This window comes from Cebus imitator, unplaced genomic scaffold (genome assembly GCF_001604975.1).
Source record: "Cebus imitator isolate Cc_AM_T3 unplaced genomic scaffold, Cebus_imitator-1.0 Scaffold791, whole genome shotgun sequence".
NCBI classification, from domain to species: Eukaryota; Metazoa; Chordata; class Mammalia; order Primates; family Cebidae; genus Cebus; species Cebus imitator.
Genome location: NW_016108106.1, coordinates 196,656 through 218,461, shown reverse-complemented (window position 1 = coordinate 218,461; position 21,806 = coordinate 196,656). Strand labels below are relative to the sequence as shown.

The following is a 21,806-nucleotide window of genomic DNA, read 5'->3' as shown; positions in this document are numbered from 1 at the left end:
CTCAATCATGAGCTAGTATGTTCTGGGACTGTTTGTTATGCAGTTATAGCCTACTAATGTATATACCTATTAAAGACAGAATGCCAGGACAGATTGATTACAAATAACCTGCAAATGCTTGGCACCCTATAAGTAATGATTTTTTTCCCCTTTATTTAAAGTTAGATTTCTTGTAAAATGGTATCAAGTTATTCAGAAGTGAGTTAGGAGAATAGGGTGTGGAAGCAGGGAACTTAAGGCCAATTAGTGCTGACTTCCTAAACTAAAAAAAGGTCTGGGGGCAGAGAACCTAAGGCCAATTAAGGACAACTTCCTACAGCTAAACCAAAAGAAAAAAAATCCCATCTCCCCACACCAGAGTGGCCTAGGATCAAAGGTTACTGTCGCTACAACCCTCCCCCTTCCACCAATTCTGATAGAAAAGGAGAATGCCTTGGAGTGGCCGTGGGCCAAGCACAGGCCATGCCTTCATCTGCATAGGGTGGCATTTCACCTCATTCTTTAATGAGTTAAGGACCAAATCCTTCATGCAGATAAGGGGTAGCTGATAGGGACCTCAAAAGGAATACTTAAAACCAATAAAACATTGTAACCAGATCATTAAGCCATTTGCTCTAGCCTAGGCCAACCCTGTGGAGTGTTTTCTCACTTCAATACATTTCTACTTTTTCTGCTTCCTTCCTGTGTTTTATTCCTTTGTTACTTTGTTCATTTTTCAATTCTTTGTTCAAAATGCCAAGGACCTGGACAACTCACATTCAAGGCTTCCTTCTGGGAACAGAAGTGCAGGTAGATGTGGATGCAGGTAATTGGTGGTTAAACTCACACAGTGCCCCACACCACCGGAGAAAAACACATAGTTATAGCCTGACAATTAGATCCAAAGATAAACAGCAAAATAAGAAGTTTGCCTTTAATCTATTCCCTCGGCATCTAAACTCTGGAGCCCAAGGCTGTGAAGAGATCTGAAGACATAGTGTTCTCTCCTCCTGTGGCCCCATCATTCTTTGTTTACTGTCTGATATTTGAAAGGAAGATGAACCCCTGAGAGAGGAGGGAGTCAGAGGCTGGTTAGGCAGATAGAGAAGGTGGGTCTTTGGAAAGGAAAAACACCGGCGGGACCGCATCTGCACCCGTCCCTGTAGCTAGCGGCAAGAAATGTGGTTAAGAACTTTCTTATGCCAGGTTGTTGCTCAGAAGGGACTACTTCAACTGAGGTTCAGGCACAATAAATCAACCTAAGTATCCTAAACTTGACCCAGCTTATTAGACTATCATTCACATGATATTAGCCTTGTTGTTTTAGCAGCACCCCGCCCCCATTCCTCCTTTTTCCAAGTTTTTGCTTAGGCATTCATGGGTAATAGCCAAGATGGAATCACTGTGGCCAACTCCAGGCATGCTCAGATGCAACACTCTTAGTGGGGAACTTTACCCCCCACATTTGGACAGAACCCACAGAAGGCTTCCTTTCTCTTGCCCCATAAAAGACCCAGAACTCAGCTGGGCAAGGTGGCTCACACCTGTAATCCTAACACTTTGGGAAACGGAGGCAGGCAGGTCACCTGAGTTCAGGAGTTCAAGACCAGCCTGGCCAAAAACATGGCAAACCTCATCTCTACAAAAATACAAAAATTAGCCAGGCATGATGGCAGGTGCCTGTAATCCCAGCTACTTGGGAGGCTGAGGAAGGAGAATCACTTGAACTGGGGAGGCGGAGGTTGCAGTGAGCCAAGATCAGGCCTGGGTGACAGAGCAAGACTGTCTCAAAAAACAAAACAAAACAAAAAACAGAAAATCCCCAAAAAACCAGAACTCAGCCCCATTTCTGGCAACCTGCTTTCAGGTCCCCTCTTGCTGCTGAGAGCTTTCCTTTCTTGGTCATGGACAAGAGCCTGGATGTGGCTGAACTGACGAGACCACCACACCTCCACCAAACGGCAACTGGGAGACTGTGGTCTTCATGTGGCTGCTCTCAGCTTGCAGCCACTGTTCTCTCTAGGGGCACTGTCCCACCCACCCTTGAGCCTGAGGAGAAAAGTTGGTAGAGAGGCTGCTCCCTCACTTCCAGCAGCAAAGAGGTGTTCAGGCCCTCACCTCCCTGAGGTCACAGCCCTCATGGCTGCACTCAGTATGGCAGCCACCTGACATATGCAGCTACTGGGTACCTGCAATGTGGCTGGTTTTAAGTAAAATGTGCTGCAAACATAAAATACACAGTGAGTAAAGAGTAATTAGATCAAAAATATACTTTATTTCTAATTACATATTGATCACATATTAAAAAAATAATATATTGGATACAGTAGGTTAAAATTATCACAAATAATTTCACTTGTTTCTTTTTATTATTTTTGATGTGGCTAATAAAAAGTTAAAAATTCACAAATAGCTAACATTTTACTTTTTTAGAGGATTACTTCCTTCTTAAAAATCTCAGGTGTCCTACTCAAAAGACCAGAGGCAAAAAAGTTTATAAAACACTAAAATAATTGTCATTATATGGCTGCCATTTGTGAACAAGTGGGTGTGTACATGCGTGCATGTGCGTGCATGCATGTGTGCGTCTGCACAAGTGTGCATGTGTGCACGTGCCCGTGTGCGCGCGTGTTGTGTGCGCGTGCGTGTGTGCGTGCACGTGTGTGCGTACAACTTATATTATAAATGGACTTAACCTTACACACCACAAGGTTAAAAAATGACCATAGGCTGTGCCAAGCCAAACACTGATAAAACCCGGCCTGGGCCAGGCTCGGTGGGTCACGCTTTTAATCCTAGCACTTTGGGAAGCCCAGGAGAGCAGATAACCTGAAGTCAGAAGTTCAAGACCAGCCTGGCCAACATCGTAAAACCCCATCTCTACTAAAAACACAAAAATTAGCCGGGCGTGGTGGCAGGCACCTGTAATCCCAGCTACTTGGGAGGCTGAGGCAGGACGGAGGCTGAGGCAGGACAATGGCTTAAACCCAGGGAGCGGAGGTTGCAGTGAGCAGAGATCGCGCCATTGCACTCCAACTTGGAGGAGAAGAGTCAGACTCCGCCTCAAAAAAAAAAAAAAAAAAAAGCCTGAAAGCCCGCGAGGCCGGAGCCTGTCCCTTTCTCCTCACTCAGTACAGTGTATGGTTGCAATTTCTGTCACTCAAGGCCTGAGGGCGGGGATTGGAGTACTATCCAATCAGAGTGCTGGAGTGACAACTGCCCAATCAGGCGAGCAGCCAAAGAGGCGGGGGCGGCATCCGGGATCTGGCGGGGCCTTTGTCGCGTTAGACCTTCGCCGCCTTGTGTCCTCGGCTCCCGGAGGCCCCGGTGATTCTGCCACAGCCTCGGCCTCCGTCGCTCCGTGAGCTGCGGGCATCGGATGATTCGTAGCTAAGACTCCGCGACACCCTGAAGCCCAGAAATGGTGAGTGTGCGGGGGCAGGGCGTCCCGAGGCTGGGGAGGCCTCATCGGAACCGGCGGGAAATGGCGGCGGCGGGACCGAGACTGTGAGCCGAGTCCCGGCTGCCGCCGCTCAGCCGTCGGTCCTCAGTCCCCTCCGGTGAGGGACCCGGGCTCCCGTCGGTCCCCGCACGGCGGCTCTGGCCCAGCCTGCAGCCCTTCTTGTGCAGCTCTGCGCCCGCAGCCCGCATCCTCCCCGGGCTGTGAGGTGAGGCGGAGCTGATCGGGAAGACGCCGGCGCGGCGTGCGCGGTGCCTGCGTGGGAGGCGCTGTGGTCCTGGGTCCCGTCCCTACTGGACCCTGTTCGGAATTAGAGGGAGGCTCTGTGAAAACATGGAGTTCCTGTGAGCAAACGGGGACTCATGGATGGGACAGCCCCGGCCGTGGCTCGTGGTTTGGGGGCTGCCCGCGGGCCTTGAAAGAAAGACTTTTGTGAGGTGTGTGAGGGAGCGAAGCGAATCACCCGCCCGCCCCGTCTTTCCCGCCAGTTCCCTCGCTCTGAGCGTCTCCTCCGCTTGGCGTTCCTGAGGGGCATCTTTTAGAATACACCGGCGGAGGTGCGCCCAGCGCTTCGCTGAGTTCTGAGTAGTTCTGCCACGTGATTGAACCTGAGGAGGGTGGGGGCGCCCTTGGTTTGTAGGCGGGCGTTCAGAAATGAAGACGGGTGTCCAGAGGCAGGGACTGGCGTCTGCGGGGGACAGCTGCGGGAAGAGCGCTGAGCTTGTGGGGTCGGCGCTGACTCTGGGTGGTGTCGTTAGTGAGTTGCTGGACGTCCCGTTGGGGCTGGAGTGTTGACTGGTGTTGAGCAAACTGAACGTTTTCTCTCAGAAGAAAGACATGGCTGAGTCTGCGCTGGAGGGAGATGCCGGGTGTCCGCTGGAAACCCGGCCGGGTTCTGCACATGCGCTGTCCCACTGGTCACTGTCCTGTTCCTCCAGGTCTCCTCCCAGGGAGAGAGGGGACTGGGAACTTAGAGGAAAGGAGTTCTGAGAATTATCCCTTCCCTGCACCCTGCTGCCAGTCCTGTCCAAATGTTAACCCACTCCTGAGCACGCCCACTGGGAATTTGCACGGCCACACCCTTCCCAGGACAGTGTTCTACTCTCAGGAATTGTGCTAATGGCAGCTTTGCACTTAGAATATTCTGCCAAAAACACACGCAGTGCCCAGAAGTTTCCTGGCTCATCTCAACCCCAGACACTGGATCTGTAGCAGGAGCCTGTTTCCTTTACCCACCCATGCTTCTGGACCACCTGATCCTAATGTCTTCTGCCTTTATGGACACACAAATCAGTCAGAGCATAGCCCTGCCTGGGCCTGTACCTGTATCACAAACCAGTGCTTTAGTCAGTCCTGTCCTGCCCCCACCCATGTCTCTTGATAGCTCATTTCTCTCTTCCTATTTTAACTTCCCCACAAATCCTCTTCCCTGTGCCCACAGTGTGTCTAAGTTCATCCCTTACATGCAAGTGTTTTCTTTTTTTTTTTTTTTTTTGAGATGGAGTTAAACTCTTGTCACCCAGGCTGGAGTGCAGTGGCATGATCTTCGCTCACTGCAACCGCTGCCTTCCCAGGCTAAGTGATTCTCCTGCCTCAGCTTCCCCTGTAGCTGGGATTACAGGTACCTGCTACCACTACTGGCTGATTTTTTTGTTGTTGTTTTTTTGTTTTTTAGTAGAGATGGGGTTTCCCCATGTTGGCCAGGCTGGTCTCAAACTGCTGACCTCAAGTGATCTGCCCACCTTGGCCTCCCAAAGTGTTAGGATTACAGGCGTGAGCCACCGTGCCCAGCCACGTGCAAGTATTTACACTGGTTTTTGAAATATATGTAAATCATTTTTATCAGTTGAATAGGTTATTTGTCTTTTCTGACTCAGACGTGTCTTTAGGACCTGGGAAGTATTGCTTTGAAATGTAAATAGCAAGAATATATACCCTATTCCATAATTTCTGTGGGAAGGTAGGAGGCTGCCTTCAGCAGGCACTTTGCTCCACATTGCAAATCTCCATCCTGTCACGAAGATGTGGGAAGTTTATTTTTCCTTAGAATATTACCAATTAGAAAACTCAGGTGACCTCCCAAATTACTAGGTGAAGTTGTAATAAACTGTGTATGACAGATGGTGCTTTCAAGTCTTTTAGTTGAGAACTTGATGGTACTTTTTTCTGTGTTTGCAGTCTCTTAGTAAATTGGCTGTGATGCACATCACATTTTGATTTAATTATATAACAACATTTTATTGCTGTTCTATTATGGTGGAGAGTTTTTTTAGGATTGGAGTTTCTTTTTGTTTGTTTGTTTGTTTTTTTTTGACAGTCTTGCTCTGTCATCATGCTGGAGGGCAGTGGTGCAATCTCAGCTACTGCAGTCTCCACCTCCCAGGTTCAAGCAATTCTCTTGCCTCAGCCTCCTGAGTAGCTAGGGTTACAGGTGCATACCACTACACCCAGCTACTTTTTTTTTGTATTTTTAGTAGAGACGGGGTTTCACTATGTTGGCCAGGATGGTCTCAATCCCCTGGCCCCGTGATCTGCCCACCTCGGCCTCCCAAAGTGCTGGGATTACAGGCATGAACCACCATTCCTGGCCGATAATTTTTCTTTTAGTTATATTTTCCACACACGGTCCAGAATTACCAGATGTTATACACAAAGTGCCCACCAGGCTTTACTTGAGAGAAGAATCTTTGTTCTCAGGATTCCAGTCACAACACACAATTGTGCAACAAAGTACAGCAAAGTGCTTCTCAAAGCTGCAAATAAAATGGTCTCTCTTTTTGGGATCTGCAGTCCCTTGTAGAGCAGTTATACTTGATTTCTGCAAAAATAACTACAGGACAGCAAACTGTTATTTCACCTCTTTCATTGCTTCTGTCATCTTCAGATCTGACTCTGATTCAGAAATCGTGGGGCTGATAAACCCAGCAAGTATTATACATGTGCATTAATTAAACTTGAAAACTTTAATTCTCTTCCTCCTCCCTTTGCTCAAATGCCCATAAATGTGCACAGCTCACCAGCCCTCCAAGACCTAAATGTACAGTTCCAAATTCTGAATTTATGTCTTGGGATTTGAGAGAAGAAAAGAACTTTTTTTTTTGAGATGGAGTTTCACTCTTGTCACTCAGGCTGGAGTGCAACGGCATGATCTTGGCTCACTGCAGCTTCCGCCTCCTGGGTTCAAGCAATTCTCCAACCTCAGCCACCTGAGTAGCTGGGATTATAGGCGTGTGCCACCACACCCAGCTAATTTTTGTATTTTTAGTAGAGATGGGGTTTCACCATATTGGACAGGCTGGTCTCAAACTCCTGACCTTGTGATATGCCCGCCTTGGCCTCCCAAAGTGCTGGGGTTATTTTGAGAGAGTGTCTCTCTCTGTCACCAGCCTGGAGTGTAGCGGCACAATCTCGGCTCACTGCAATGCAACTCCTGCCTCCCAGGCTCAAGTGATTTTCCTGCCACAGCCACCGGGCTAGCTGGGACTACAGGCACCCACCACCACACCCAGCTAATTTTTCTATTTTTAGTAGAGACAGGGTTTCACCATATTGGCCAGGCTGGTCTCAGACTTCTGACCTTGTGATATGCTCACCTCAGCCTCCCAAAGTGCTGGGATTACAGGCGTGAGCCACCGCACCTGGACCCAAAAAGAAACTTTATCTATGTTTTTTTAATTATCGAACCCAGAGATTTGTTAAAATGAGACCACAGTCATATACTGTTCTCCTCTTTGAACTATTTGTCTTTTGAAATTCCTTGCTATTGGCACAAGTGGCTATCAACCCAATAATGCCACACTGAACACTGTAACCCACACCCTATAGCTTAACAATGTATATAGCCAATCACTAACCAATGTTACTTCTGTAAACCAATAAAAATTTCTGACAACTTTCTATCAGTTCCCTCTCTGCCTTCCTTTTTGCCTTTACAAATATATTTGTGATTGGAGTGTATATTCAGGGCAGCTTTATGCTCTAGAGTTGCAATCTTCAAGCTTTGCCCGCCCACCCCCCGCCCACCCCAAAAAAAAACCAACTCTCTACTTATGTTTATCCTAGCTTTTCCTTTCAGGTCAAAATATTCTTTAGAATGTGTTGAAGGAGCCTCCATGAGAGGATCTCTCTGGTTTTACTCTGCTTGCGGTATCCCCTAAAAATGCAGAGGCACATTGATCCCACCTAGGATCTGGACATATAAGTTGGCCTCTGCCTAGGATTCCCAAGACTGTGGATTAAAGACATACAGAAAACTCACAGAACACTTTTTCTGCATAATGAGAGGTCAACATAGACATCTTAAGCCCCATTTTTAGAGTGGAGCCCTTTGAGTTTTCCAGGTCTTGTTCAGTGACCTGCTACAGCTGTGTGTGAGAGGCTTCTGATGTGAATAGAATCCTGTGGCAGAATCTGTTAAGTGTAAACAAGCCTCTTAGCAGTGGGAAGTCAAACCCACAAAGTATCCAGAGCCATAATGACAACCATAATCACAAGTGTGCCTTCCTTCTGTATACTGTGTTGCAGAAATACAGTACTTTGTCCTTCCCCTTACCTCAGAGTTAGCTGATCAGGGACAGGGTTTATCACATGTGGACCCAGGATCTGCAAGTCCACCAGGGCAGCTCTATTTGCACCCTATAAAGTCAGCCCGAGTGTCTCCTCCCTGGATTACTATGGGGGCATTGCATTGACCAAAGGTCACTGGGGACACTCTTACTAGCATCTTTGAGTAATTGAGATATTAGGGGATGTCCTGTGCAGACTGGGGTCAGTCTGACAAGAAGGTCTAATTCTGCTCCCATTCCAGAGGAAGAGAAATGACTCATCCAGGGTTTGTTCTTCCCTCACAGAAAGAATCTCCTTGAATTGTACCCAGATAAGAATTGCTCCAGTTTTGTGGTTCTTCGGTGAAAAATGAGGAGATCTGGAGACTCAAACTCATCAATAAGCTAATTGCTTCTATTTTCTATGGTCATTAGAAAAAGACATGAAGCAGTCATGGTCTCTACCATCAAGGAACTTGCAGTCTAGAGCATATGAATAAATGGTCGAATTTAGCATCATGTGTTCAGTACCAAGACAGAAACTGTACAGGAGACTTAAGCTTCATTTGGATTATTTCCCTTTTCCTGTTTTGTGAGTGTTGATGCCACCACCTGATTGGCTATTCATTGACAGAAGAGAAGTTGTTATTATTATTGTTTTCACCTTGCTGAGAATAAATAATTAGCTTCTAATATAATTCGTCTAGAAAAACATGAGGGTTTTGGAACTCTGGGAATCAAATTTCTTTTGGGCAGGCTTAGAAAAAACAAAACTGAAAATACTTATGGGCATAGAGAGCAGATGCCTAGGGTCCTCCTTCTGTCCCAACCCTGCCCAGATCCACCCTCTGATGAACCTTGTCCAGATATGAAATTTCTCACAGAACTGCTTAGAGATCAGAGTTTAGGGTGGCTATTTCTACTGCCTCTCCAGAGCTGGTGCTCACAATTCCTGAAACCCAAAACCTGATCAATGAGGAAAAGCTATATACTTTTGTGCCTTAAATTCTTTTTTATAAAATTAAAATCAGTGTTTCTAGAGACATCCCATCCAGCAACCTGTTCTCCATCTCTGCAGTTTCAAGTGTTTTTTTCACAAGTCTCAAAACTAAATACAAACACAAAAGTAAAAAATTCCTCTGAATTGCACTTAATAGTTCCTTTCTGCATCTTTCCTATCTATATTGCATCTTTCCTATCTACATTTCCTATCTATAGATATTTCCTATCTATATTTTATGCATTAAAAAAAAAATCAACGATAAGAAAACAGAAGAACAAATGGAAATGCTGGGGCCCTGCATTTAAATCTTGGGAAGTATGGGACACTTAGTACCTTCTTTTCAGGATGTTACAGAATTAACACACATAATGTGAACTTCCCAGCACACTGCTCTGTGACATACTTTGGGCATATAGTACATGCTCCATAAAGATCGCATTAATGAATGTGCATGTTTTTCAAATGCAGACTTAGTCACACATTGCCACCATCTCCTGTCTTTGTAAACTTTAAAAGGCCTGCAGAGAATGCCATGTTTCAAAATGATGATTGGTAGTCTTGTCTTCAAATGTAAAGTATTTGTGTTGTGATAAGGTTGTTGGGGTTAGGGACTCTGTGCTTGTGTCTACGTTCTCTGGCCGAGTGGTATTTTAATGGATCCAGAGAGAGGAATGTCAGCATTAATGGCAGACTTGCAATAAGAAGCTAATTCATGGACCCTTTTTAAACCTGCAGAATGTTGTTACTTACAGTGAGGCTTTGAATACCAAGTAACTTATATGCACATTGAACTTTAGAGGCAATGCTTGGCTGAGTGACTCTTAGCCTAGTCTTCCAGTAGGATCACATGGACAGTTTGAAGAGAAACCATCACCATTGCCTTCACCACAGATCCTATCTATTTTTCTGGGTGGAAAAATTTCTGCTTCTTAAATTCCTCACATGATTCTACCACACGGCCAGGGTCAAATATGAGGGCTTCCAGATACTTTAATGAGAAGTGAGTTTACCCTTTGTTCCAGTAAGTCACACAGGGCCTGCTCTGCTTGGTTTTGGTAGGAGCAGATCAGTGTATCCCATATTTCCATTGCAGCAACAGAAAGGCATGCCCTCCTTTTTCCTCAGACTTATAGAATACTTTAGAGAACATTACTGAGTTGAAAGTTATTTTATCAGATAATTCCAGTCAGTCTCATAAGTCAGAACTAGTTCTCTTAACTCGTTTCACCTGTAGTCAAATTAAGAACTCGGTCACAGCCGGGCACAGTGGCTCACGCCTGTAATCCCAGCACTTTGGGAAGCCAAGGCGAGCGGATCACCTGAGGTCAGAAGTTCAAGACCAGCCTGGCCAACATGGTGAAACCCTGTCTCTAAAAATCAGCTGAGCATGGTGGCGGGTGCCTGTAATCCCAGCTACCTGATGCAGAAGAATTGCTTGAGCCTAGGAGGCAAACGTTGCAGTGAGCCAAGACTGTGCCACTGCACTGCAGCCTGGGCAACAGAGTGAGATGCCATAAAAAATGAAAAAAAAAAAACAAAAAACAAAAAAACTCTGTCACTTGCTAAATATGTATTTTCAGGAACTCTTAACATTCAGGGATGTGGCCATAGAATTCTCTCCAGAAGAGTGGACATATCTGGACCCTGCCCAGCAGAATTTATATAGAGATGTGATGTTGGAGAACTACAGAAACCTGGTCTCCCTAGGTGAGGATAACTTTAATATGTAATTCCTAATACTTTTTCAGAGTTTTATTTTCTTCCTTTGTAGAATGTCTCTTGGGAGCTTCTGCTTTGTGTGGTTCACGCCTGTAATCCCAGCACTTTGGGAGGCGAAGGTGGGAGGATCATGAGGTCAGGTGTTCGAGACTAGCCCAGCCAACATGGTGAAACCCCATCTCTACTAAAAATACAAAAATTAACCAGGTGTGGTCATGCACACCTGTAATCCCAGCTATTCAGGAGGCTGAGACAGGAGTATCACTTGAACCAAGGAAATGAGATTGCAATGAGCCGAGACCGCACCACTGCACCCCAGCCTAGTGTAAAAAATAAAATCTTTTTTTTTTTCCTGTTTATTTCTTTTTCTTATTTTTTTTCTTGCATTTTAGGTTTTGGGGTACATGTGAAGAACATGCAAGATCGTTGCATAGGTACACACATGGCAGTGTGATTTGCTGACTTTCTCCCCTTCACCTATATCTGGCATTTCTCCCCATGCTGTCTCTCCCCAACTCCCCACCCCCCGCTGTCCCTCCCCTGTTTCCTCCCTACAGACCCCAGTGTGTGATGCTCCCCTCCCTGTGTCCATGTGTTCTCATTGTTCAACACCCACCTATGAGTGAGAACATGCGGTGTTTGATTTTCTGTTCTTGTGTCAGTTTGCTGAGAATGGTGGTTTCCAGGTTCATCCATGTCCCTACAGGGGACATCGTTTTTGATGGCTGCATAGTATTCCATGGTGTATATGTGTCACATTTTCCCTGTCCAGTCTGTCATCGATGGGCATTTGGGTTGGTTCCAGGTCTTTGCTATTGTAAAGAGTGCTGCAATGAACATTCGCGTGCATGTGTCCTTATAGTAAAAAGATGTATAATCCTTTGGATATATACCCAGTAATGGGATTGCTGGGTCAAATGGAATTTCTATGTCTAGGTCCTTGAAGAATCGTCACACTGTCTTCCACAGTGGTTGAACTAATTTACACTCTCCCCAACAGTGTAAAAGTGGTCCTATTTCTCCACATCCTCTCCAGCATTTGTTGTCTGCAGATATTTTAATGATTGCCATTCCAACTGGCTTGAGGTGGTATCTCAATGTAGTTTTGAATTGCATTTCGCTAATGAACAGTGATGATGAGCATTTTTTCGTATGTTTGTTAGCCTAATGTATGTCTTCTTTTGTAAAGTGTCTGTTCATATCTTTTGCCCACTTTTGAACAGGCTTGTTTGTTTTTTTCTTGTAAATCTGTTTTAGTTCTTTGTAGATTCTGGATATCAGCCCTTTGTCAGATGGGTAGACTGCAAAAATTTTTTCCCATTCTGTTGGTTGCCAATTCAGTCTAATGACTGTTTCTTTTGCCATGCAGAAGCTGTGGAGTTTGATTAGATACCATTTGTCTATTTTGGCTTTTGTTGCCAATGCTTTGGTGTTTTGGTCATGAAGTCCTCCTTGCCTACACCTATGTCCTGAATGGTTTTGCCTAGATTTTCTTCTAGAATTTTTGTGGTGTTAGTTCTTATGTTTAAGTCTTTAATCCATCTGGAGTTTATTCTAGTGTAAGGTGTCAGGAAGGGGTCCAGTTTCTGCTTTCTGCACATGGCTAGCCAGTTTTCCCAACACCATTTATTTAACAGAGGATCCTTTCCCCATTGCTGTTTTTGTCTGGTTTGTCAAAAATCAGATGGTTGTGGATATGTTGTGTTGCCTCCAAGGCCTCTGTTCTGTTCCATTGGTCTGTATCTCTGTTTTGGTACCAGTACCATGCTAAAGTAGTCCAGTAGTGTGATGCCTCCCGCTTTGTTCTTTTTGCTTAGAATTGACTTGGCTATGCGGCCTCTCTATTGGTTCCATATGAAGTCTAAGGTGGTTTTTTTCAGTTCTTTGAAGAACGACATTGGTAGCTTGATGGGGATAGTGTTGAATCTGTAAATTACTTTGGGCAGTATGGCCATTTTCATGATATTGATTCTTCCTAACTATGAACATGGAACGTTTCTCCATCTGTTTGTGTCCTCTCTTATTTCGTTGAGCAGTGACTTGTAGTTCTCCTTGAAGAGGTCCTTTACGTTCCCTGTTAGTTGTATTCCTAGGTATTTTATTCTCTTTGTAGCAGTTGTGAATGGCAGTTCGTTCTTGATTTGGCTCTCTTTAAGTCTGTTATTGGTGTATAGGAATGCTTGTGATTCTTGCACATTGATTTGATTTTGTATCCTGAGACTTTGCTGAAGTTGCTTATCAGATTCAGGAGATTTTGGGCTGAGACGATGGGGTCTTCTACGTATGCAATCATGTCATCTGCAAATAGAGACGATTTGACTTCCTCCGTTCCTATTTGAATACGCTTTATTTCTTTTTCTTGCCTGATTGCTCTGGCTAGAACTTCCGGTACTATATTGAATAGGAGTGGTGAGAGAGGGCATCCTTGTCTAGTGCCAGATTTCAAAGGGAATGCTTCCAGTTTTTACCCATTCAGTATGATATTGGCTGTTGGTTTGTCGTAAATAGCTTTTATTATTTTGAGATACATTCCATCAATACCTACTTTATTGAGGGTTTTTAGCATAAAGTGCTGTTGAATTTTGTTGAAGGCCTTCTCTGCATCAATTGAGATAATCATGTGGTTTTTGCCTTTGGTTCTGTTTATGCGGTGAATTACATTTATAGACTTGCATATGTTGAACCAGCCTTGCATCCCCGGGGTGAAGCCTACTTGATCATGGTGGATACGCTTTTTGATGTGCTCTTGCAATCAGCTTGCCAGTATTTTTTTTTTTTGAGACGGAGTTTCGCTCTTGTTACCCAGGCTGGAGTGCAATGGCGCGATCTCGGCTCACCGCAACCTCTGCCTCCTGGGTTCAGGCAATTCTCCTGCCTCAGCCTCCTGAGTAGCTGGGATTACAGGCATGCGCCACCATGCCCAGCTAATTTTTTGTATTTTTAGTAGAGACGGGGTTTCACCGCGTTGACCAGGATGGTCTCGATCTTTTGACCTCGTGATCCACCCGCCTCGGCCTCCCAAAGTGCTGGGATTACAGGCTTGAGCCACCGTGCCCGGCCTTATTGATTTTTTTTTGAAGGGTTTTTGTGTCTCTGTCTCCTTCAGTTCTGCTCTGATCTTAGTTATTTCTTGTCTTCTGCTAGGTTTTGAGATTTTTTGATAAAAAATAAAATCTTTAGTGTGTTTCATCTTTACGTAAACCTTCTTTTGAGCTAATTTGTGTCCTTCACTCTAGGTTAGTGGTAATTCTATAAATTAAATGACATAAAGTATTGTCTTTCACATCTTAAAATGCAATTTGCACCACTTATTTTTGATTCAGTAGTACTTGGTAGTGGAGCTTAAAGCCCACAGATTTAAAATATTTAAATATTCTTTTGGTTTTTTTTTTTTGAGACAGAGCCTTGCTCTGTCACCCAGGCTAGAGTGCAGTGGCATGATCTTGGCTCACTGCAACTTCCACCTCCTGGGTTCAAGCAGTTCTCCTGCCTCAGCCTCCCAAGCAGCTGGGATTATAGGCACCTGCCACTGCACCTGGCTAATTTTTGTATTTTTAGTAGAGATGGGGTTTTGCCATCTTTGCCAGCCTGTTCTGGAACTCCTGACCTCGTGATCCTCCTGGCTCGGCCTCCCAAAGTGCTGGGATTACAGGCGTGAGCCACCATGTCCAGCCAAAATACTTAAATATTCTAAAGATTAATTTTCTAGAATCTTCCATAATTTCTCTATTCTACTAATCATAGTGCTATGTTGGTAATTGGAGTATCCCCAGCAATAGTCATGTTAAATTTTTTTTAATAAAACAGGTGTGGCTATCTGTAACCCAGACCTGGTCACCTGTCTGGAGCAAAGAAAAGAGCCCTGCAATGTGAAGATACGTAAGACAGTAGCCAATCCCCCAGGTAGGTGACAGTGAACAAAGGAGAGGACACAGGCAAGGAGGCCAAAGGTCAAGAAGGAAGCCTGGCCTTAACATATAGTTTGGGAAGCTCTGTGCCAATAAAAATAATTTCTGAAAAGGCTGCATTTTTTCTCATATTCACAAATAAGGTCATTTTCTGTCCCATGCTCTTAAATCTAATAATTCTGTTTTTCCTTTAGTGAGCTCCCTCAAGTTTACAGTGAAAGCCATTGTCTACTTTATCACTTATAAAGGGCTCCATGATCTGACTGTTGTTCCATTGCTTTTGGAGACCTGGGACTATTTGTATAATTGAGGAGCTCTATGTTAAAGGTATTTTTGTCTTCCAAATACTGTTTTTTGCATCATGTCTAAAATGTGTAAGGTGAGTAGTGGACATATTGAGATTTGGTTCAGAAATCCCAGGAACACATGTTGGACATCTCTTCTGCTTAGTGATTTTTAATCCTATAGAGGTTACAAATGTAATTCTACAAAAATTCTTACTCAGCAATTTTATCAGAACAATAAGCATTTTTGTAAATCTGAAAAAATGTAATTTTATTTTACTTCAAAATATTATTGTTTTAATGTAAACTGAAATTTGTATTTTAAACTCTATTTTTGGAAGTTTTCAAATTATTTAAAGCACAGGTTTCCAACCTTTTGGCTTCCCTGGACCACACTGGAAAAAAACCAGTCTTGGCCACACATGAAATACGCTAACATTAATAATAGCTGATGAGGAAAAAAAGAAAAAAAAGGTTTGTGAATAATTTTTGTGATATCCACCACCACGGATAAGCAAAAATGTCCTCACATTCAAAGGGTTGCACCACTGGTTTAAAGTATCTACTCACTTTCTAGATTTCTTTAATGCACTGTGTCGTTAACCAGCTTAGAGTATTGCTTAGTGTATATTAAGCTCTCCATTGTTTCCTTATTTCTTAATAGCTATTATCTTATAATTTTATCTTATTTAGTAGGAAGCCTTCTGAAATTCTCTGTTATTCAGATCTATCTCTATATAAAAATGTGTGTCTCACACACATACACACACCTATATAAGTTATATATGTGTATAGTAAATTCTCACTTAACTTTGTTGATAGGTTCTTGGAAACAGTAAGTGAAGCAACATATTGTGTGAGAAAACTAATTTTACCAGAGTATAATTGATATAAACAAGAGTTATGTTTGCATGACATACAGCAACATTGCTTCATTTAATGATGTAGTTTTCAAGAACCTATTTTGAACATAAAGCGAGGGCTTACTGTACATCCATGTTTGTGACTTGGATTTTTCTGATAAATAAAAAAGTTGTATAACTATTTAATGTGTACAGTGTAATGGTTTAATATATATAGTAAAATAAAATATAGTCAAGTTGATGAACACATCTATTACCTCACGTAGATAAGCAATTTTTTTTTTTTTGAGACTGAGTGTCGCTCTATCGCCAGGCTGGAGTGCAGTGGCGCGACCTTGGCTCACTGCAGCTTCCGCCTCCCAGGTTCAAACAATTCTCCTGCCTCAGCCTCCCGAGTAGCTGGGACTACAGGCAGGTACCACCATGCCCAGCTAATTTTTTTGTGTTTTTAGTAGAGACGGGGTTTCACCGTGTTGGCCAGGATGGTCTTGATCTCTTGACCTCATGATCCGCCCGCCTCGGCCTCCCAAAGTGCTGGGATTACAGGCATGAGCCACCGTGCCCACCAGCAATTTTTTTTGTAGTAAGAACACTTAAGGTCTACTGTTGTAGCAAATCATAAGCATACATTACAGTATTACTAACTATAAACACAATACTATTTTGCTGATCTAATGGGGATGTACTTTAGGTTTTTCAGAGTTACTCAGCTTATAACTAAAAATTTGTATTCTTTGAACGTGAGTGACGTCTCTATTTCCCACCCTCTGGCACTGATAACCACCATTCTGCTCTCTGCTTCTATGAGTTTACATTTTTAGGTTTCTCATCTAACTGAGAAGATGCAGTTTCTTTGTCTATCTGTGTTTGGCTTATTTTATTAGGATAACCCTCCAGGTCTATCCATGTTGTAAATGGCTAGATTTCCTTCTCTATTCTGGCTGAATAGTATTCTACTGTGTGTATATATACACACACACATATACTCTATTGTGTGTGTGTGTGTGTGTGTGTGTGTGTGTGTGTGTGTGTGTGTATATATATATATATTATATATATATAATTTTGTCTTATGTATTATATATATACACACTCTATTGCGTACACACACACACACAGATCCCATATTTTGGCCATTGTAAACAATACTACAATGAACATGGGGCTAAAGATACTTCTTTGAGGTACGAATTTTATTTCCCTTGGTAATATGCCCAGAATTGGTATTGCTGGATTATATACTTCTATTTTTATTTTTTAGTGTTTTGTTATGATGAATTTATTAATTTACTTCTCACCATCAGCATACAGATTTTCCCTTGTATGTATGTTTGTTTTGGGGGTGAAAAACTCGTTGTTTTGCTTTGAATTTCAGAAGTTTCTTGTACATTTTGGATTTTAACTTTTTATCAGATATGTGGCTTTCAAAGATTTTTCTATTTTGCATGGTTTAAAACAAATTTTTTTTCCCTTTGCTCTGTAGAAGCTGTTTACTTTGATGCAGTCTCACTTGTTTGTATGTTATTCTGTTGCTGTGCTTTTAATGTCGTATCAAAAAAGTTATTGCCAAGACCAATATCAACAAGGTTATTCCCTATGTTTTCTTCAGGAGTTTTAAGTTTTTATGTCTTACATTTAAGTCTTTTATTTTGAGTTGATTTTGGGGTATGGTGTAAGAAAATGATCTACTTTTATTATTTTGCTTGTGGATATCCAGTTTTTCCTGGCACCATGTATTGGCAAGACTATACTTTCTGCTTTGCATATTCTTGGTGCCCTTATCAAAGATTAGTTTATCTTGTATACATGGATTTGTTTCTAGGCTCTCTATTCTGTTTTATTGGTTTTTATATCTGTTTTTATGTACATACCATACTCTTGATTACTGTAACCTTCTTATAAAGTTTGAAATTAGAGTATGAGGTCCCAGCTTTGTTCTTTCTCCGTATTGCTCATGTTAAAGTTGTTGAAGGTTACACTTATGTTTTACAATTGTGTTTTCTATTACTGTGAAAAATTACACTAAAATTTTCACATTGAATATGTAGATCACTTTTGATAATATGGTACTTTGACAATATTAGTTATCCTAATGGAGTATGTTTCCTTTTATTTGTGTCTACTGTAATTTCTGTCAATATCTTATTGCATTTAATGTATACATGTTTAATCTCAGTTAAATTTGTTTTAATTAAGCTATTTAAAAAATTTTTTTATTGTACTTTAGGTTCTGGGGTACATGTGCAGATGATGCAGGATTGTTGCATAGGTACATACATGACAAGGTAGTTTGCTGCCTCCATCCCCCTGTCACCTATATCTAGCATTTCTCCTCATGTTATTTCTCCCCAACCTCCCCCCCCCCCCCCCCGGCTGTCCCTCCATTAGCCCTTGGCAACAGATCCCAGTGTGTGATGCCGTCCTTCCTGTGTTCATGTGTTCTCGTTCAACACCCACCTATGAGCGAGAACATGTGGTATTTGGTTTTCTGTCCCTGTGTCAGTTTGCTGAGAATTATGGTTTCCAGATTCATCAATGTCCCTACAAAGAACATGCACTCATCCTTTTTTATGGCTGCGTGTAGTATTCATGGTGTATATGTTCCACATTTTCTTTATCCAGTCTATCATCGATGGGCGTTTGGTTGGTTCCAGGTCTTTGCTATTGTAAATGGTGCCACAATGAACATATGTATATGCATGTGTCTTTATAATAGAATGCTTTATAATCCTTTGGGTGTATACCCAGTAATGGGAGTGCTGGGTCAAATGGAATTTCTGTTTCTAGATCCTTGAGGAATCGCAATACTGTCTTCTACAGTGGTTGAACTAATTTACACTCCCACCAGCAGTGTAAAAGTGTTCCTATTTCTCCACATCCTCTCCAACATCTGTTGTCTCCTGATTTTTTAATGATTGCCATTCTAACTGGCACAAGATGGTACCTCAGTGTGGTTTTGATTTTCATTTCTGTGATGACCAATGATGATGAACGTTTTTTCATGTTTCTTGGCCTCGTAAATGTCTTCTTTTGAAAAGTGTTCATATCTTTCACCCACTTTTGAATGGGTTAGTTTTTTTCTTGTAAATCTGCTTTAGTTCTTTGTAGATTCTGGATATTAGGTATTTGTCAGATGGGTAGATTGCAAAAATTTTTTCCCATTCTGTTGATTGTTGGTTCACTCTAATTTTTGTTTCTTTTGCTGTGCAGAAACTCTTAAGTTTAATTAGATCCCATTTGTCTATTTTGGCTTTTGTTTCTTTCTTTCTTTTTTTTTTTGGGAAGTTTGTTGTTACTATTTGAAAATGCAACAAATATTTGTATGTTGGACCAGGTCCAGTGGCTCATTTCTGTAATCCCAGCACTTTCAGAGGCCAAGGCTGGTGGATCACTTGAGCATAGGAGTTTAAGATGAACCTGGGCAACAGAGTATGAATTCTGAAAATCCGAGACAGGTCTCAGTTAATGTAGAAAGTTTATTTTGCCAAGGTTGAGGACTCATACCCATGACATAGCCTCAGGAAGTCCTTGACCCAAGGTGGTTTGGGCACAACTTGGTTTTATACATTTTAAGGAGACATGAGACATAAATCAATATATGTAAGATATACATTGGTTCCATCCTGAAAGGCAGGACAATTCAGGCAGGGATGGGGTTTCTAAGTCATAGGTATAGGAGAGAGAGACAAACTGCTGCATTCTTTGGAGTTTCTGATTTGCCTGTCCAAAGGAGGCAATCAGATGTGCATTTATCTCGGTCAGCAGAGGGATGACTTTGAAGAATGAGAGGCAGTTTTGCCCTAGGCAGTTCCCATCTTGACTTAGTGATTTTGGGGGCCCCAAGATTTATTTTCCTGTCACAAGATTATGTATCCTGATGCTTTAACAAATACATTTTCTAGTTCAGTTTTTGTTGATTTACTCTAGAGTTTATATATATATATATATATATATATGCATGCATAATTATATAATCTACAAACAGTAAAATTTTTATTTCTTTTCCAAAGCTGGAGAGCTTTGTTCTCCTTTTCCTTGCCTAATTGTTCTGATGCAGATTTTTAGTAATATGTTAAGATAGAAGCTGTGACCCTGGAGGCAGGCCTGCAGATTTTGGCCTTGGCTTTGGTCTTTGAAGCAGCCCTGTGTGTCTGTACATTTGAAGGATCTAACAGTGATTACAGTTTCTATAAGTAGTTCTGGCAGGTAAAGATCTCCTTTTGTCCTGTTCCCAGGCTGATGAGATTACCTCTAGGGTTGCAGAGAAGGATTGTAGCTGAGTCACAAGGGTGCTGCAGGGTCTGCTGTGGGGTCTGCTTTTGATGGTTGTGTCACCAGAGATTTGGACAGTCATGGATTCTTTCTGGGCCTTGGAAAGATTAAATTTCCTTGAGGACGTTAATCTATATGGCAAAAAGTAAGGTAGGGTTTTGAAGTTTGTCTGCATGTGATGGGCTAAGTACTAAAAGTACTGCTCTAAATCATATCCCATTCATACCAAGTGCGTGAGTGGGATTGGCTTCTATTGATTACCAGGGAACAGTTTTCACAGGTCTCTGGGTCCCTGAGTGTGTACAACTGGCCATGGACTGTGGCTGTGAGGGCCAGAACTGAGTCACAGGGCTGCTTCAGGGACCACAGCTGAGGCTAACATCTGTAGGCCTGCCTCCAGGGTTATAGCTGGGTGTGTCTTCTTACAGGTCTCTTGATGGGAAGGACCACATGTGTACTATAGCTGAGAGGAGATTGAAAAAGGTTGCAGAACTGCTTCAGAAGCCTTAGTAAGACCAAGCTTGGCGTGCCATGTTTTGTGTGCAGCCATGTCTATGGGCTCTGGAGTTGGCCACCTGGGTAAGGTCCTGCTTTTTCCAAATGTCCTTACTTGATCTTTGGCTCCACAGAGGTTTTACACCCCTAAAAAGGCAAGCACCTTTCTACTTATGTTTTCTGTGAGCCTACCGCTTAAGATATCTTACATAAGTGGAATCACACACTGTCACTTTGTGTCTTATTTCACTTAAAATAATGGGCTTTAAGATTTTTTCTTATTGTAGCATCTGACAAGATATTTTCATTTGAAGCTAAAGAATATTTCATTGTATGTATAAACCACATCTTTTTAAATCGTTCAACCATTAAGGGACAGTTCAGGTTTTTTTTCACTTTTTGACTTTTCTAAATTATACCGTTTGGATCTGTGTCCTCATTCAAATCTGAGGTCATATTGCAGTCCCTAATGTTGGAGGTGGGGCCTGGTGGAACGTGATTGGATCACAGGGTTGACTTCCCATGAATGGTTTAGCAGCAGCCCCTCTGGTACTACTGTCTTTGCCACAGTGAGTTTGTTTTCCTGAGATCTCATTTTTTAAAAGTGTGTAACACCTCCCTTTTCACTCTCTTTTGCTCCTGCTCCCACTGTGTGAGATGACTTAGTCTTTATTTGCTTTCTACTGTAATTGGAAGCTTTTTGAGGCAACCCCAGAAGCAGAAGCTGCTATGCTTCCTGTACAGCCTGCAGAACCATGAGCTAATTAAACATTTAAAAAAATAGTAAATTATCTAGTCTCAGGTATTTATAGCAGTGCAGGAATAAACTAATAACAGTGAATATTGCTGCAGTAAACATGGATGTGCAAATATTTCTGTCAGATGTACTTTGCATATTTTGAATAGATGCACAGAAGTAGAATTACTGAGTCATAGAATAACTTTTTTTTTTTTTTTTTTTTTTTTTTTTAATCCCCATACATTTTTAGGGGGTTCATCACTTTCTTCCCACCAACAGTGCACCAGGGTTTCAATTCATCTACGTTTTTGACATTTGCTATTTTTTGTTTGCTTGTTATTGGCCATTCTAATTAATAAACAATAATACCTCATTGTAGTTTTGCTTTACATTTTTCTAAAGATTAAAATTTTTTTCAATAATTGTTTGCTATGTGTATTTCATCTTTGGAGGAACATTTTTATCTCCTCTCCATTTGTTAATCATGTTACTTTGTTGATTTTTTGGAGTTTATTGTGGATGTTAACTTCTGTCGAATGT

The 21,806-nt window shown here is 42.2% G+C and overlaps 1 protein-coding gene across 1 annotated transcript in view; it reads left to right on the top strand.

The window, feature by feature from the left end:
- The first annotated feature begins 3,251 nt into the window (after nucleotides 1-3,251).
- LOC108297309 (zinc finger protein 718-like) overlaps nucleotides 3,252-21,806 on the top strand; it is a 58,351-nt gene continuing 39,796 nt past the window's right edge. Inside the window, exons 1-3 of the mRNA XM_017520023.2 lie at nucleotides 3,252-3,403; nucleotides 10,567-10,693; nucleotides 14,513-14,608. Coding sequence (XP_017375512.1) covers nucleotides 3,401-3,403; nucleotides 10,567-10,693; nucleotides 14,513-14,608 — 226 coding nt within the window. The 5' untranslated portion in view covers nucleotides 3,252-3,400. The remainder of the gene's footprint in view (nucleotides 3,404-10,566; nucleotides 10,694-14,512; nucleotides 14,609-21,806) is intronic.